A 15,417-nucleotide genomic window follows, 5' to 3' on the forward strand; every position below is an offset into this window, starting at 1 on the left:
ATACATCGAAAAATACATGAATTCAGGAGACAAATGAATCATAGTGGGTGACAAATGGAGGGAACACATTTGAGAAAAAAGGTGAGCTTAAAGGGAAATTGAAGTTTACCAACTACTCATAAATAGGAATATTTTAATTTTGTTAAAATAATTCGAAATCTTTCCTTGAGTTTAGTAATTAATATTTAAAATTCCATATGGATTCTTAGCATAATGTAACATAGTAAAATAAAATTAAAGGTGAGATAGTTGCAAAGTTTGGTCCAAAGCAATATTTGTTGCATGATAAATCTAAAACACTGGACTTCTCAGAAAATATCTAAAAGCCCTGAGCCTTGAAACGCATATGGTTAAACCAAAGTCCCAAATTGATATTTAATTCCATGTACTGTCAGAATATCCTCTCGTCGATGAACCAATTTTTTTATGAATTTTATTTCAATGTGTTCCAAGAGCTTTTGCCGTTATGAGCTCAGCTCATAGCACACTGGTATTTTAGATATAATGCTTCATTCTTAAACCATATAACAATAATAAGGAAGAAGTTGTAGATTGACAGTAATCTGAGGCACGACATTGCAAAAGGAATGCACATTCAAGACCACAAAGTGCTAAGAATCCATTATTAAATGTCACTCTGTAGAGCTGGCCTAGAAATTTTTACCTAATGAAACATGATGCCAACAATGATTCACTTACGAAGAAGTTTCCCATAGCTAAAACATTACTTCACGACATTGCAAAAGGAATGCACATTCAAGACCACAAAGTGCTAAGAATCCATTATTAAATGTCACTCTGTGGAGCTGGCCTAGAAATTTTTACCTAATGAAACATGATGCCAACAATGATTCACTTACGAAGAAGTTTCCCATAGATAAAACATTACTTTTATGGCCAACGTAGAGGACTTGAAGCTTAGTTGAAATCATTCCATTAAATAATTTGATATACTTTGAAAGGAAGGGAGACTTTGAGATCGACTTAAGACTCTGCTGCGCTCTGCCTTATGGGATGTTGATGTTCTGCAAGGTGCCATAGATACACAACTCGGAAGGTATTCAATTTCTAATGAAGAATCATTCAAAATAGTTCTACTAAAGGTATCGGACTTGGACCTAAAAGATTTGCCAGTCATATCAAAGGACTGGATATCATTGCTAGAATTTTGTTTTTGCCATGTCTTAGGCGGCACAATTTTTGAATTTTTTCTTTCAAGATCACATTTCTCTAAATTCCCCTTAGCCTGTCCACTTTCTGGATTATCTGACCAATGACCATAATCTTGCGCATCAGAAGTGACTAGATCTTCATCTCCTTCATCTGACCTTGCAGATTCCTCATCAACAGATCCTTCTAACTGAAACAACAAAAATAGATTAGAACTGAGTTCCAGTTTAATAATATTAAAACAAGGTACACCTTGATAATTTATAAGGCCCATGGAAGCTTGGTACGAGGCATAAAAAATATAATTTGTTTTATGGAAGGTCACATTTCTATTTAGTTATGCGAATAATTTTTTGCTATTTATAATTATCAAGAATCCTCGTCAGTTTTTTTTCTATTTTTTTTACATTTCCAGCATTGTAGGCTTGTATTCTATAATATTGAGGATTTAAACCTTAAACCATTATGCCCAGTCTATTGATGTTGATCAAGGATTGCACAAACAAGCAAAAGAAAAAGAGTCTACCTCTTCCTGCTGGATACATGAATCACTGAGGTCGTCTTCAGTGTCAACAGGAGGCTCTTCATCTAATTCTTCATCACTGCTTGGTACAGGCAGTTCTTCAGTAGGCTGCATTTACAGTAATTTAGTGTAATTTTAAAAACTAAAGAATATGATACCCATTGAGTACAGAACGTTTCCCAGAACAAATCTATGATGCCAATTTACAATCACGTTTGGGAAGAACGACAATTTTTGTGATCAGGAAGAAACATAAGATGTGCACTCACCAAGATTGAAAATACACAAATAAAAGAGAAATCGATTTAATGTATTTATTTTTCAAGGCAATATAATTAGAAAAACAATGTTTCACAACACAGCAAATAAGAGCGAACAAGTTTTTTCCCCATTGTAGGTGCTTTCTGCTGCGGATGGGAGTAGATACATAAAAAAATGGAACTGTATAATGGTTAATTATACTTGTTGAAAGCAAAGTATTTTGGAGCCCATGACTAAATTATATTGCCAAGTAAGAATAATCAACTAAATAGTATCAAGGGAAAGGCATGCTACCGCTATGAACAAAAAATAAGTACTTTGAAAGGTAATTCCGAACTTGAATTGTTTTAAAATGGCTAACAAGAAAGATTGGCTGCTAGGTTTATAAAATTCCTGCCCTGGAAACTGCAATTCTTAAAACGTCATCTAGAGATTCTGAGAAGAAACTAAGTACAGATTTCATGCAACTCTCAATCGGACCACTTCAGGAGAGTCAATATTAAACTTATAGCATGCTGTGCTCATCAGAACGGAAAATAGCACATAACATAATAAAAGTACTGCAACTAGGACAAGAAAGGAAAACGTTATTTTTAGAGCAATACGTTTACATAGTGCACGTAGGGCAATGAATTTTAGCATCATTTAGATCAATCTTATGTAAAATACCTAGCAGAATTATAGAAAAGTACATATTATACCTCCTTTGCAGGTCCATCAGAATGCCTGGGTGAATTTGAATATGAAGAATAGTGACTGGTTACTTCATTACCATCAATGCTGCTGGCATAGCTCGTTCCACCCATGTCATTATGCCAGGAGCTAATACCAAAATTACCAAACTGGAGGTTAACAGTTTCTTCTTTCACAATTTCCAGAGGTCCATACATGGGATTTCTAATACAACTAACACTTCCATGGTACAAAACAGGTTTACCATCACTATCTATTGCATCAACTGGCCAAGCTTTTGCCACAGATCCATCTGTATTTACAAGTGCCATGAGACGTCGGAATGATCCTTGTCTCTGGATAAGCTTAAACATACCCTTTGAGCTAAGAGAAGCTGCTGTACATCGATTACGATACTCTTCATCTATAATCTTGACAGTATTTGTTGCCTGATCATAAAGCTGTTCACCTCCTGCTCGCCTACGTAAACAACTGAAGATTGTGGCATGTATAGAATCCACACTTCTGTCCACGTTAGTATTATTGACCTTTGGAACAAGATGTTTGTCGGCTCTTTTACGCAAGTAATCCTGAATTGCACGGATGTTGCGAATGTATTTAACATACTTATTCTTTAAGGGATCTAAGGTCATATACTTTGCACGAACAGCAAAACGCTCCAAATGCTTATCTTCATTTGAAATGTAGATCATAAATGGTATGATTGATTGATGTTTTTTCATGAGCCCCATCTGTTAAAATTTGAGGGAACATTTAGCACAACTAATGAAAGTAAGATGTACATTGCAAGCCCTTTTAGCTAGTTCCACATAACTTAAAAGAAACATGAAAGACTGCCTATATCATAGGCACAGAAATGCATGAACTACATAAAAAGGAACTCACCACAAAATTCAAGCTCAAATGAACTCCTTCAACAATAACAGATTGCTTCCTTTCTTCCCATGCAGTAATTAACCTGTCAAGACTATCAATTACCATTTCACTCTGTGCCTTATATCCTTCAATAGCCATAGCTTTGGATCCAACAGCTTCCACACAAAGATTAGCCTCAAATCTTTCTCCATTTGTAGCATCAGATGTCATTTTCTTTTTGTTCTCGATCTCACTGCCTGCATGACTATCAGCTTGGTAATTAGCTTTTGCTTCTCTTCTAATAGACTGGTCATCTCCAGACTGTCCTGTAAAAGTCTTCTCTTTCTTTTTGGCCTTTGCTTCTGCTACAGCAACTGGATCCAAACACTCACCAGCGTGATATGTTGAGGCCCACAACAAAGGATTTTCTTTTTCATCTACAAAACTCCTCATCATGTGGCGTATTGAATCTGTTGAAACAACGGTTGTGATTCCAAGTCTGCTAGCCTGTAGCAGGAATAGAACACATCAGAAGCTTAAGTTGCTAATATCACACAATCAATAAATATATGCCAAAAACAAACTACACACTGAAGTTCTGAACAACCCAAAAATTATGGGCCAGAAATTTTGAAATTCACATATTAGGCAACCAAAAATATGGTGAACATATAGACAAATAAATGTAAATTTGGGAATGGCAATTGATTTTTTTGTTTGCAGCATTTAAGTACCTAAAATACCATATTATCCCATAATGAACTTGTTACTTTAAGTACTTCCAATCAAAATGTAATGTCCCCATTTTTGGCAGGTCTATGCAGTTGATGGAGTTAGCTCATCATAGCGACCCTCGTGAGTGTTTTGGGGGTCTCAGCTGTATATTTACTATTTTTAGTAGGCCTATTTTTTGGTAGTGCAATGGGTGGCTTCAACAGTTGGTCGTCAGCTGTAGTAAATAAAGTTAATAATTGCATGAGCTCTTATTTATTTATTAATTATTAAGTTGTATTATGATAATAATATTTATATTATTATAATAATAACATTAAGTGATATTTCTAAAAAGTATTTCTAGTGTTGAGTTCTTTTGGGAAACTACCACAATTTCTGAAGTGGAGTTATTTAGGAAGCTTTGGCCAACGGAAGACTATAAATGAGAGCTCATTTCATTGGGGAAAAGCGTGCTTGAATATATATTTTCTTTTGTTGCCTTTGTGGTTTTTTCCTGAGTTCTGATTTATGTGCCCTTGCTGAAGTATAAGAGTCATTCTGAGAATTTCCATAGAATATTGTTGCTGTCGTATAACAATTTGCCTTCTTCTCCTACTGTGTTGTCTGTGTCTAAGGAGATTGTTTTGCTGGAAGTGAGTTTGAGATTCTGAGAAGTGCATTCAACCACTGCTGAGGTAAAGTGAGTTGAATTGTCTGCAATCTGATTTAAGAGGGCTTCCATAGGCTATGTTTTCTGTGGTTGGAAGTGTTTATGATTGAAGAAGGTTGATAGCATTAATATATGCAGATTGAAGGAAACTTTGAATTGTCAACCTGGAGATTGCTCAGTGTCTCCCACTAAATTATTTGCTGGTGATTACATTTCTCATTCTGAAGCTTCATTCTAGAGGCTTGTGATGTCAAGTTTGTAGGTTGGAAGGAGCACATACAGTGCCTGCGATTTGTTGCATTAAGTCTGCCAGCCATTCTATTGAGATGCGTAGCAAATATTTGGACTGTGATCTATCATTAAGGGTCTGCATTTATATCTTTAACCTGCGATTCCCATGTTAGGATCCACAAGTAGTAATATTGCCTGCAATTGAAAATAGAGGGGCGGCTGTGAGTAATCTGGCCTGTGTGGAGTGTGTGAAGCAGCTGGAATCTTGAACCGGTAGCTGCAATTTGGGATGGATGCCTGGAACTAACGTCTGGTGACCTGCGAACTTCATTAAGCTGTTCATTGGAGATATTTGAGGCAGTGGATGCTCTGGGAGAAGGCTGCATTTCGATTGGGCATTGCATTGGACCATTATGGAAATGCACATTTCCATTTGGCACTCAAAGGATATGCAAATAACAACCAGGTTCATCATCATTGCAAATAAAATTTAGTTGTATGCAAAAATTGACAAAACTAGTTATTTGTTCCATCAGTGAATAAAATTTTGGAAATTCAGTGAGCTGTAATATTTGATGAATTTCCTTTGGAGTGAGTTGCTCGTTATTTAAGAACTATATTTTTGTTGCAAATCTCAAAGTTTGGATTGTTCTGGAATATTATAAATGACATAATTGTTTGGGAAAAGTTCAATTACATTATGTTCTTTTCGGAGTTCGACTCTTGACATTGTATACAAGTTTTACTTGCCAAGCATTTAACAAAATGCCCAACACTCAGGTAGTGTGAAGAATGGGTTTGTTTTTGCATAACTGAATACGGTTATTACACAAAAGTATTCACAAAATAAATTTACCTATCATATAATAAATTATTGAAAATACCCTATTTCTAGGAATCAACAGTACATTGAAGAATTGGAATAATAATGTGCGGTTCTACTATGTTTGGAAATTTTACAACAGACTACAGTTTTAAGGCTAGCCATAATAGTATATCACAACTCCAAGTTTCAAGGATGGCGATGGAGTAGTATTGAGATGGGTGACTTCCTGGGAAGTCCCAGTGCTTCACCTTTGTGAGCATCACCTATATACAATGAGTGCTTAAGTGTTCCATTCATTCTCATGAGAGATGGGTTCATGTGAACCACTACTCATGAAACATGAGTCAATGAGGTTGACTCAAAAGCCTACACAGTTGAATCCTAATAGCGATATCACAATTTGACTTGTTGAAAATATCTCATACTTACCTATTTCTTGATTCTCATAATGGTAGGGATGCATTTACTAAAAAGTTAAAACTAAATAATAGAGATAATAAATTTATGTTTTTGTGGATTTTTTGATACATTCTTGTACCATGGATGAAGTGATGCCTCAAAAACCTTGCCTACCACCTCGTCTACAACTTTTATGAGGAAACATTCTAGAAACAGTGGGGAAAAATCTACCAACTTGGGGATAGCAGGCTTTGCCCACATACAGCTGACCTGTGTTTTCTTTTTAGAGCCGAGCTGAAGGAAGTTTGGTGGATCATTGGTTGCTTCTTTTCCAGTTTCCCAATTTTACTTTAGGTGACATCTGGAGTGCTTTTTAAGCATAATTTTGTGATTTTTCTATTGTCTGATGCTTATGAATGGATACAACAGCATGCTGCTGTTATTGAGCCTGTAATCAGTCCTGTGTTATTATTTTCATTTGATGAACAAACCATTTTAGTTGGAGAAGTTTGGAGTAGATTGGGTAGCATTGGTTTGGCATAGTTTGGTGGTATAGTAGTTTTCTTTGTGAATCCATACTAAGGTCTTCTGTTATGATTCTAAATTTCAGACCTCTTACATATTACATGTCAGAAAATCAATGCAATTACTGTTACATGTTGTTCCATGTCAAAAAATCAATGCAATTATGTTAATAGAGAGTTCATTCGATGGTTGCCAATTATGTTTATGCTAGTTTGTGTTGGATACAATTGATTAATTGTGTGTTGTCTTTGATGTTACACAAATGTCATAATCATTATCAGTCAATATATGTCGAGCTCACGCGGGCAGTGAAGACAGTTTTCTGTGTCTACCGAGCATTCTTGTGGTTGCCTAGTTCAGAAGGCAGTGTCTACTAAGTTCACTCGGGCGTCAAAGGAAAATATGCAGAAGATGAGTGTTAACCGAGCTCGCTCGGTTAATGAAGGAAAGTTGGATGGAACCAATGCTAATTGAGCTCACTCGGTTAACAAAGGATTTTTTGCGAGGTTTCCAGTGTTAACCGACCTTCTGTTGGTTAACAAAAGAAATCGTTTCTTAGTTTCTAACGAGCTGGGTTGGCTACCGAAGGATTTTCCTGTTTTGGCATATTAAGCTTAAATTGATTTATCTATTGATTCCAACCGACTAAGGTGATGAACATTAATTATTCTAAGTTGTATTTGAGCTGACTTGACAAAGTGAAAGATATAAGGATAAGGTCAAGTTGTGATTTCAAAGTGTGTGAGAAAACATGAAGATGTTATTGAAGATCTAATGATCAAAAGAGGAAGCAAATTTGAAGGATAAGCAGAGTACCCTTGTGAAGCGAAAAAGCCATATTCAATCAGGAAGGATCAAGTACAAGCTAGAACCGAGATCTATAATCAGCAAATCAATTGCATTCAAATCAGGTCATCTCATTGTTACTCTCTAACCATTGTAGCAGTGATCTAAATCTTTTAAACAAAGTTGGCTTAACAGCTATTTGCAAATCCTCTAACAAGGTAGCAGTTCTATTGAATTGTTTGAAAACCTCTAACAAGGCCACTCCTAACAAGGTGATTAAATTCTTTAATAGGATCACACCTAATAATGTGTTTTGTAACCTTTAACATGGTTGCCTCCTAATAGGGCTCACTTCAGAGTGAAAAGCAGTAACTAGTTGCAATTGGTGGTTTTTCCAAAATTGGGATTCCGTGTTAAATCTTGGTGTCTACTGTGTTCAATCTTTTTTCTTTTATGTGTTTGCAACTAAGTTAAAGTAATCCCAGATAACATCTAAAGTTTATGTGTTAAGTATTTACCAAGCTAATTCAGTTATTACCCAGTTACACCATTTTACATGTTTACAGAGTTTCAGCAGTATTCAGTTTGCTTTTCTATACTAACATCTGAGGGATTTGGGATTTATTTTAGTAGTAACTGATTCACCCCTACCCTCTCAGTTACTCCTCTTATATTTCCAACAATTGGTATCAAAGCTTTTGATGCTTGCAAAGGTTTCAAGGACCTAAGCTAAAGATCAGGATGTCTTATAAAAGAGAAATTCTCAAGCTGAACAGTGACAATTTTGCAACATGACAAGGACTTATGAGATTACACCTGGCTACTATCAGTGATTCAGGTTGCAAATATCTTGATGTTGAATACAAAACTCCCACTGGAACATTATCAGTTGAAGATATTGCTGAAAAGAAAAATCATAATATCATGATGATTGATATTGCATTTGCTCTCAATTATGCTGAATTTGATTAGGTAAAGGATTGCAAAACTGCTCATGTAATGTAGACCAAATTGAAAGATATCTATGGACCTCAAAGAACAATTTGACCAAATGAGAACGAGAGAAGATGAGAACATTGCCAAATATGTGGAAAGAATCAAAGCAAGTGTAAATGCAATCAAAGCATCTAGAGGAGACATTGAAGAGAAAACAGTTGTAAGCAAGGTACTTAGAACTCTTCTTCCTATTTATGCAATTAGAGTATCTACTATTCAAAAAATGAGTTGTGATGCAAATAATAAAATATCTTTGGATGCTCTACTTGGAAGATTGACAGCTTTTGAGTTGGACAATTTTGATAACTATGTTAAAAGTTCAAAAGTTATTGAATCTGCTTTTAAAGCTAAACTCTCACTTAGAGAAAAGGGTAAGAAATCAAAATCCAGTCAATTAGGAAGTGAAGAAGAAGGAACATCAGAAGAAAGTTCAGACAGTAATCTTGAAGTTGTTGAAGCCCTACTTGCTAGAAAGTATTCCAAAGACAGAGGAAAGTACAAAGGTAAAGTTCCTCTGATTTGCTTTTCTTGTGAAGAAATTGGTCACATTGCCGCTAAGTGTCCAAATAAGGAAATCAAGAATGAAAAGAAAAGCAATAAGCACAAAGGCAAGAATGACTCCAAGAACTACAAGAACAAAGGTAAGAAAACTTGTTTTATAGCTAAAGATTTTGATAACAGTGAAGATGAAATGGTATATATTGTTGTGAAAGATGAATCTAATGATGAAGGAGATAAGATGGCATGTATCTCTCATATTAGCAAAAATGGTATTGGATTATTGACAGTGGTTGTTCACATCATATGATTGGTGACAAAACAAAATTTGAGCACATGGAATATTATGATGGAGGTAGTGCGAGATGTGGAAACAATGAACCTTGTAACATAAAAGGAAAAGGATGTATTTCATTAACTAAAAAACTTGTATGTGACAATGCTTATTGGGTTGAAGGACTAAAGCATAATCTACTGAGTGTGGCACAGTTGAATAACATTAGATTCAAGGTAAAATTCATGAATGGACAGGCCATACTACTAGATAAAAAAGGAAATCTGGTTAGATCTGGCAAGCAAACAAAAGGTAATCTATTTTATCTTGATCTAAGTGATTGTTCATGTTTTATTGCTCAAGTAGAGGAAAGTTGGTTATGGCACAAAAGGCTATGTCATATAAACTTTGATAATCTAATTAAAATAAGTAAACATAGAAAAGTAAGGGGTATTCTCAGTTTGAAGAAGCCTGACATGGGTCTATGCAAGAATTGTGAAATTGGTAAGATGGGAAAGACTAGCTTCAAGAGCACAAACTATCAGTAAGAAGAAGTCTTGGAAATTGTTCATATAGACTTATGTGGACCTATTGAAATAGAAAGCTATAGTGCAAAAAAAAAATTCATTCTTTTTGTTGATAACTATTCTAGAATGATGATAGTAATGTATCTAAAAAGAAAAATAAAAAACCTTTCAAAAATTCAACTGGTATCTAGCAAGAGTAGAAAAGAAAACTAGAAAGAGGTTGAAATGCCTAAGATCAGACAGAGGTGGTGAATTCATCTCCAATGAATTCAATAATTTTTGTATTGAAAGAGGAATCAAAAGACAAGTATCAATTCCTGGTACACCACAGTAGAATAGTATAGCTGAAAAAAGAAACAGATCTATCATGGATTGTGCAAGAACCCTGATGATTGAAAAGAAGGTTGCTCTCAAATACTGGAAGAAAGCTATCAACACTGCAATTCATACATTGAACAAAGTATAGTTGAAAAAAGATTAAAACAAAACACCTTATCAACTATGGTATGGCTACAAACCTAATGTAAGTTACTTGAAAATATTTGGCAGCAAATGTTATATCTTAAAAGAATCTAGAAAAGGCAAATTTGATGTAAAAGGTGATGAAAGCATATTTTTAGGATATTCTTGTATAAGTAAAGCATAAAAAATGTTTGAATTTGTCTACTCACAAGATTATAGAAAGTGCACATGTTAGAATTGATGAGTTTGCAGAGAAGAGTAAAGAAGAAAGCGACAAGGAGCCAGAAGATTACAGAAGATTTGTTTACCATAAAACTAATACCCTACCAAATCTATCTGCGAGAAAGGAAGCTTCATCTCCTGAGTCCCCAAAATCTCCAACAGTTACCAAGTTGCAGACAGTGCAACCCGAGCTATAGTCAAAAATACCCAAGTCACAATCAGAGACTACCAAGCTAGTTCAAACCGAGTCTAATGGACCCAAGTCACAGACAAAAAGACCTGAGCTTGAAACTGAAATTCAAGATGAAGAAGGTGGAACTCATTCAAAGCCCAAAAGAGCCTGTGTTAGCAAGATATGTCAAAAGGCATCATGCACTTGGCAAAATCATTGGAGACAAATCTGATGGAACAATGACAAGAGACAAATTAAAAGGTACATGTTTACTTGCTGAATTTGAACCTAGAAATGTTAAGGATGCTCTGGAAAATGAAAGTTGGATTGTAGCAATGAATGAAGAGATAGAACAGATAGAAAAAAATCAAAACTTGGACTCTTGTTCCTAGACCCAAGGATAAAAATGTAATTGGTACAAAGTGGGTATTCAGAAATAACCTGAATGAAGATGGAAAAGTTTCAAGAAACAAAGCAAGATTGGTATGCAAAGGCTATTCTCAAGAAGAAGGTATTGACTATGGTGAGACTTTTGCTCCTGTGGTAAGACTAGAAGGTGTTAGAACTTTACTAGCATATGCAGCACATAGAGGATTTAATGTATATCAAACGGATGTTAAATCTGTATTCTTGAATGGAATTCTTGATGAAAAAGTTTACATTGAACAATCGGAAAGTTTTGTAGATCCTAACAAAAGAGACATGGTTTGCAAATTACACAAAGCATTATATAGTCTCAAGCAAGCTCCCAGAGTTGGGTATGAAAGACTTCATAATTACCTGGTACAGATTGGCTTCCAAAGGACAAATGATAATAGTAGTCTATATATAAAGGAAGGACCAAACAAGAAGATTGTGTTGGTAGAAATATTTGTTGGTAATACTCTATTTACAAGAAATGATGATCTATGCAAAGCATTTTCAGAAAAAATGAGTAAAGAATTTGAGATGTCCATGTTTGGTGAGATAAAATTCTTTGTTGGATTGCAGATATAGAAGAACAAAAATGGTATCTACATCACTCAATCTAGTATATCAAGGAAATACTAAAGAAGTTTGGAATGGAAGATTCAAGACTAGTTGGAACTCCTACGTCTACTAGATATAAGCTCTCCAAAAATGATGATTCCAAAGAAGTAGATCAGACCACATACAGATCAATGATTAGAAAATTGCAGTATGTAGTACACACAAGGCTTGATATTGCTCTAGCAGTTGGAATAGTGGCAAGATTCTTAGCAAATCCTAAGGAAATCCACATGATGGCAATTAAAAGAATCATGAGATCTCTAAAAGGTACTAAAGACTATGGTTTATGATGTAAACTTGGAGGCAATTTGGACTTGAAAGTATTTACTGATGCTGATTGGGCAAGAAATATTGATGACAAAAAAAACACTAACGGTGGAGCATTCTTTCTTGGTAAAAGATTAGTGTCTTGGACAAGCAAGAAGCAAAATTTTACATCTCAATCCACAGCAAAGATAGAATATGTAGCAGCAGCAGTTAATTGTTTTAACATTGTTTGGTTCAAACAATTGTTGGAAGGAATGAAGATAGAGATCAAGGATCCAATAGTCATATACTGTAATAACACCAGTGCAATTAACATATCAAAGAATCCAGTGATGCATACTAAAAGCACATTGCAATAAAATATCACTTCTTAAGAGAATTGGTGCAAAAAAAAGAAGTCGGATTGGAATATGTTAATACAAAGGAACAGATTACAGACATTTACCAAGCCATTACCTAAGGATACATTTCTGTATCTAAGAGATAAGCTAGGGGTCATTCCCCTATCTGAAATTCACTAAATGAAGTTTAGTGATGCATCAACTAGAACCTCTTGAAGATCAATTAGTTGGTGCAAAATTGGCAAGGGCATATTGCAAATGAATCAATACTTAAGGTACATTGGTATTTACAGAATTATTGTCTTTGGCATGTGTTGTCAAAGAGGGAGAAGTTTACTATCATATCTTTGAGAAATTTTTGGAACCAGAATAAAGTAAGGAACCAAAGAGGGAAAAGTTTTACAAAGATGAAGTTTGCTGAAAAAGGGAGAAAGTTTTGAATGAACTTGGCAGAAGTTGTTGCAGGCAGAGGAAAAATGCAATGAAAGGAAGAGCTCATACTCACTGATGGAATTCTCAAAGAACCAATCCAAAATTTCATTGTGCTATGACATGTTGTGTTGCCATCAATGCCAAAGAGGGAGATTGTTGGATACAATTGATTAATTGTGTGTTGTCTTTGATGTTACACAAATGTCATAATCATTATCAATCAGTATATATCGAGCTCACTCGGACAGTGAAGACAGTTTTCTGTGTCTATTGAGCATTCTTGTGGTTGCCTAGTTCAGAAGGCAATGTCTACCGAGTTCACTCGAGAGTCAAAGAAAAGCATGCAAAAGATGAGTGTTAACCGAGCTCACTCAATTAATAAAGGAAAGTTGGATGGAACTAGTGCTAACCAAGCTCACTCGATTGTCAAAGGATTTTCGTGAGGTTTGCAGTGTTAACCGAGCTTCTGTTGGTTCACAAAAGAAATTGTTTTTGAGTTAGTTTCTACCGAGTTGGGTCGCTAACGAAAGATTTTCTTATTTTGGCATATTAAGCTTAATTGATTTATCTATTGATTCCAACCGACTAAGGTGATGAATATTAATTATTCTAAATTGTATTTGAGCCGACTTGACAAAGTGGAAGATATAAATATAAGGTCAAGTTGTGATTTCAAATTGTGTGAGAGAGCATGAAGATGTTATAGAAGATCTAATCATGAGAAGAGGAAGCGAATTTGAAAGATAAGCAAAGTAACCTTGTGAAGCAGAAAAGCCATATTCGATTAGGAAGGATCAAGTACAAGCTATAACCGAGATCTGTAATCAACAAATCAGTTGCATTCAAATTAGGTCATCTCATTGTTACTCTCTAACCATTGTAGCAGTGATCAAAAATCTCTTAAACAGAGTTGGCTTAACAGCTATTTGCAAATCCTCTAACAAGGTGGCAGTTCTATTGAGTTGTCTCAAGACTTCTAATAAGGCCACTCCTAACAGGGTAATTAAATCCTTTAATAGGGTCACACCTAACAATATGTTTTGTAACCTTTAACAAGGTTGGCTCCTAACAGGACTCGCTTCATAAGAGTGAAAAATAGTAACTAGTTGCAATTAGTGGTTTTCTCAAATTGGGTTTCTACGTTAAATCTTGGTGTCTACTGTGTTCAAGCTATTTTCTTTTATGTGTTTGCAACTAAGTTAAAATAATGGTAATCACAGATAACATCTAAAGTTTATATGTTAAGTATTTTCCGAGCTAATTCAATTATTACCGAGTTACAACATTTTATGTGTGTTTACCGAGTTTCAGCAGTGTTCTGTTTGTTTTTCTGTACTGACATCTGAGGGATCTGGGATTTATTTTAGTAGTAATTGATTTACCCCTCCCCTCTCAATTACTCCTCTTGTATTTCCAATAGTTTGGATGTTTTCATTGCATGGAATTATTTTCAAGTTAAATTTTTCATATTTGTATTAAACTTCTGATTTTTGGAGGATGGGGAAATTATAGATCTAGATGATTTGAACATAACCAAACGTAAAAGATTTTAAAAAGTTTGTAAAAGTTCATTGACAGAAATTGTAATTGTGCAATATTTTGCAGTGTTGTACCAAAATCCAAAATAGGACTCACAAAATTCAAAGATTTACGTATTCGAAGAGTCTTAGTAACTACCAAAACGTTATTAAATTATTGTAAAGTTTGTTCCAAATCAGAAATGAGAAGTGGGAAACATTTTAGAGTGATTCTAGTGCATCCAAACTTATTGTTTTGTTTGGTTTTACTGTTTTTAATGCTGTTTCCAGGCCTTGTCCGGTCATGTACAGCCTGGAAACCATGTATAAATTGTATAGATAGAAAGAAGAATGAATAAGCTTCCATCTTGTTTTAATTTGGATTGATTTCATGGAGAAATAATAAAAGTTATGAGGTTTTTAATGAAACAGTTTTAAAAATTCTTTTGACAGTAAAATCATGCTCGGTATGGGGACCATAACTCTTTATTGAACTGTTGGATCATTCTCAGTTTTTGATATGTTGGAAGAAAGCTGATTTCCCACATTCTGACCACAGTGATTTTCAAAATTCTCTGGTTTCAAAGTTACATGACTGTGTAAGGTTCTATCTAAAGTGCCTGAATATGGACTGTGATAAACTTATTTTTGTTATCCATTAAAATGAGTTAATTGGATGAATGTGTTTTGTGTTGAATGGCATGGAATAGGATATTTGGAGCATATGAAATGCTCTTGGAGGGTTTGTGTTTGTGTGAATTGCTGGGAAGGTGAAGAGTCAAACAGGAGATTGGTGAAGCCTTAAGAGTGGTTGTAGAAATATTCAAATAGGTGAGTTTGTGGTGATAAGATGGAGTTGTGAGCATCTATACCCTTATACCTGATTGTCTAAATCATTGAAGGACTGGGATAATAGCCTTGTTTTGGCTTACCTTGCTTATTGTGATCTATCCTTGCCTAAACCAATTGTACTTGCATCATATTGGTATCAGAGCCAAAAGATCCTGAGTGTGTGGATAGAGCTTCA

The 15,417-nt window shown here is 34.9% G+C and overlaps 1 protein-coding gene across 2 annotated transcripts in view; it reads right to left on the reverse strand.

The window, feature by feature from the left end:
• Positions 1-525: 525 nt before the first annotated feature.
• The window catches only part of LOC149571698 (P-loop NTPase domain-containing protein LPA1 homolog 1-like), a 262,301-nt gene continuing 247,409 nt past the window's right edge, over positions 526-15,417 (reverse strand). Inside the window, exons 6-9 of one of the 2 annotated variants that reach the window (XM_089813117.1) lie at positions 3,533-4,009; positions 2,656-3,378; positions 1,697-1,801; positions 526-1,360 (exon numbers count right to left, since the gene is read on the reverse strand). In XM_089813117.1, the coding sequence (XP_089669243.1) occupies positions 929-1,360; positions 1,697-1,801; positions 2,656-3,378; positions 3,533-4,009 (1,737 nt within the window). In that variant the 3' untranslated portion in view covers positions 526-928. The remainder of the gene's footprint in view (positions 1,361-1,696; positions 1,802-2,655; positions 3,379-3,532; positions 4,010-15,417) is intronic. The other variant, XM_089813118.1, reaches the window with a different exon arrangement.

Source organism: Cupressus sempervirens, chromosome 2 (genome assembly GCF_028749045.1).
Source record: "Cupressus sempervirens isolate cs-2001-9-10 chromosome 2, ASM2874904v1, whole genome shotgun sequence".
Lineage (NCBI taxonomy): Eukaryota > Viridiplantae > Streptophyta > Pinopsida > Cupressales > Cupressaceae > Cupressus > Cupressus sempervirens.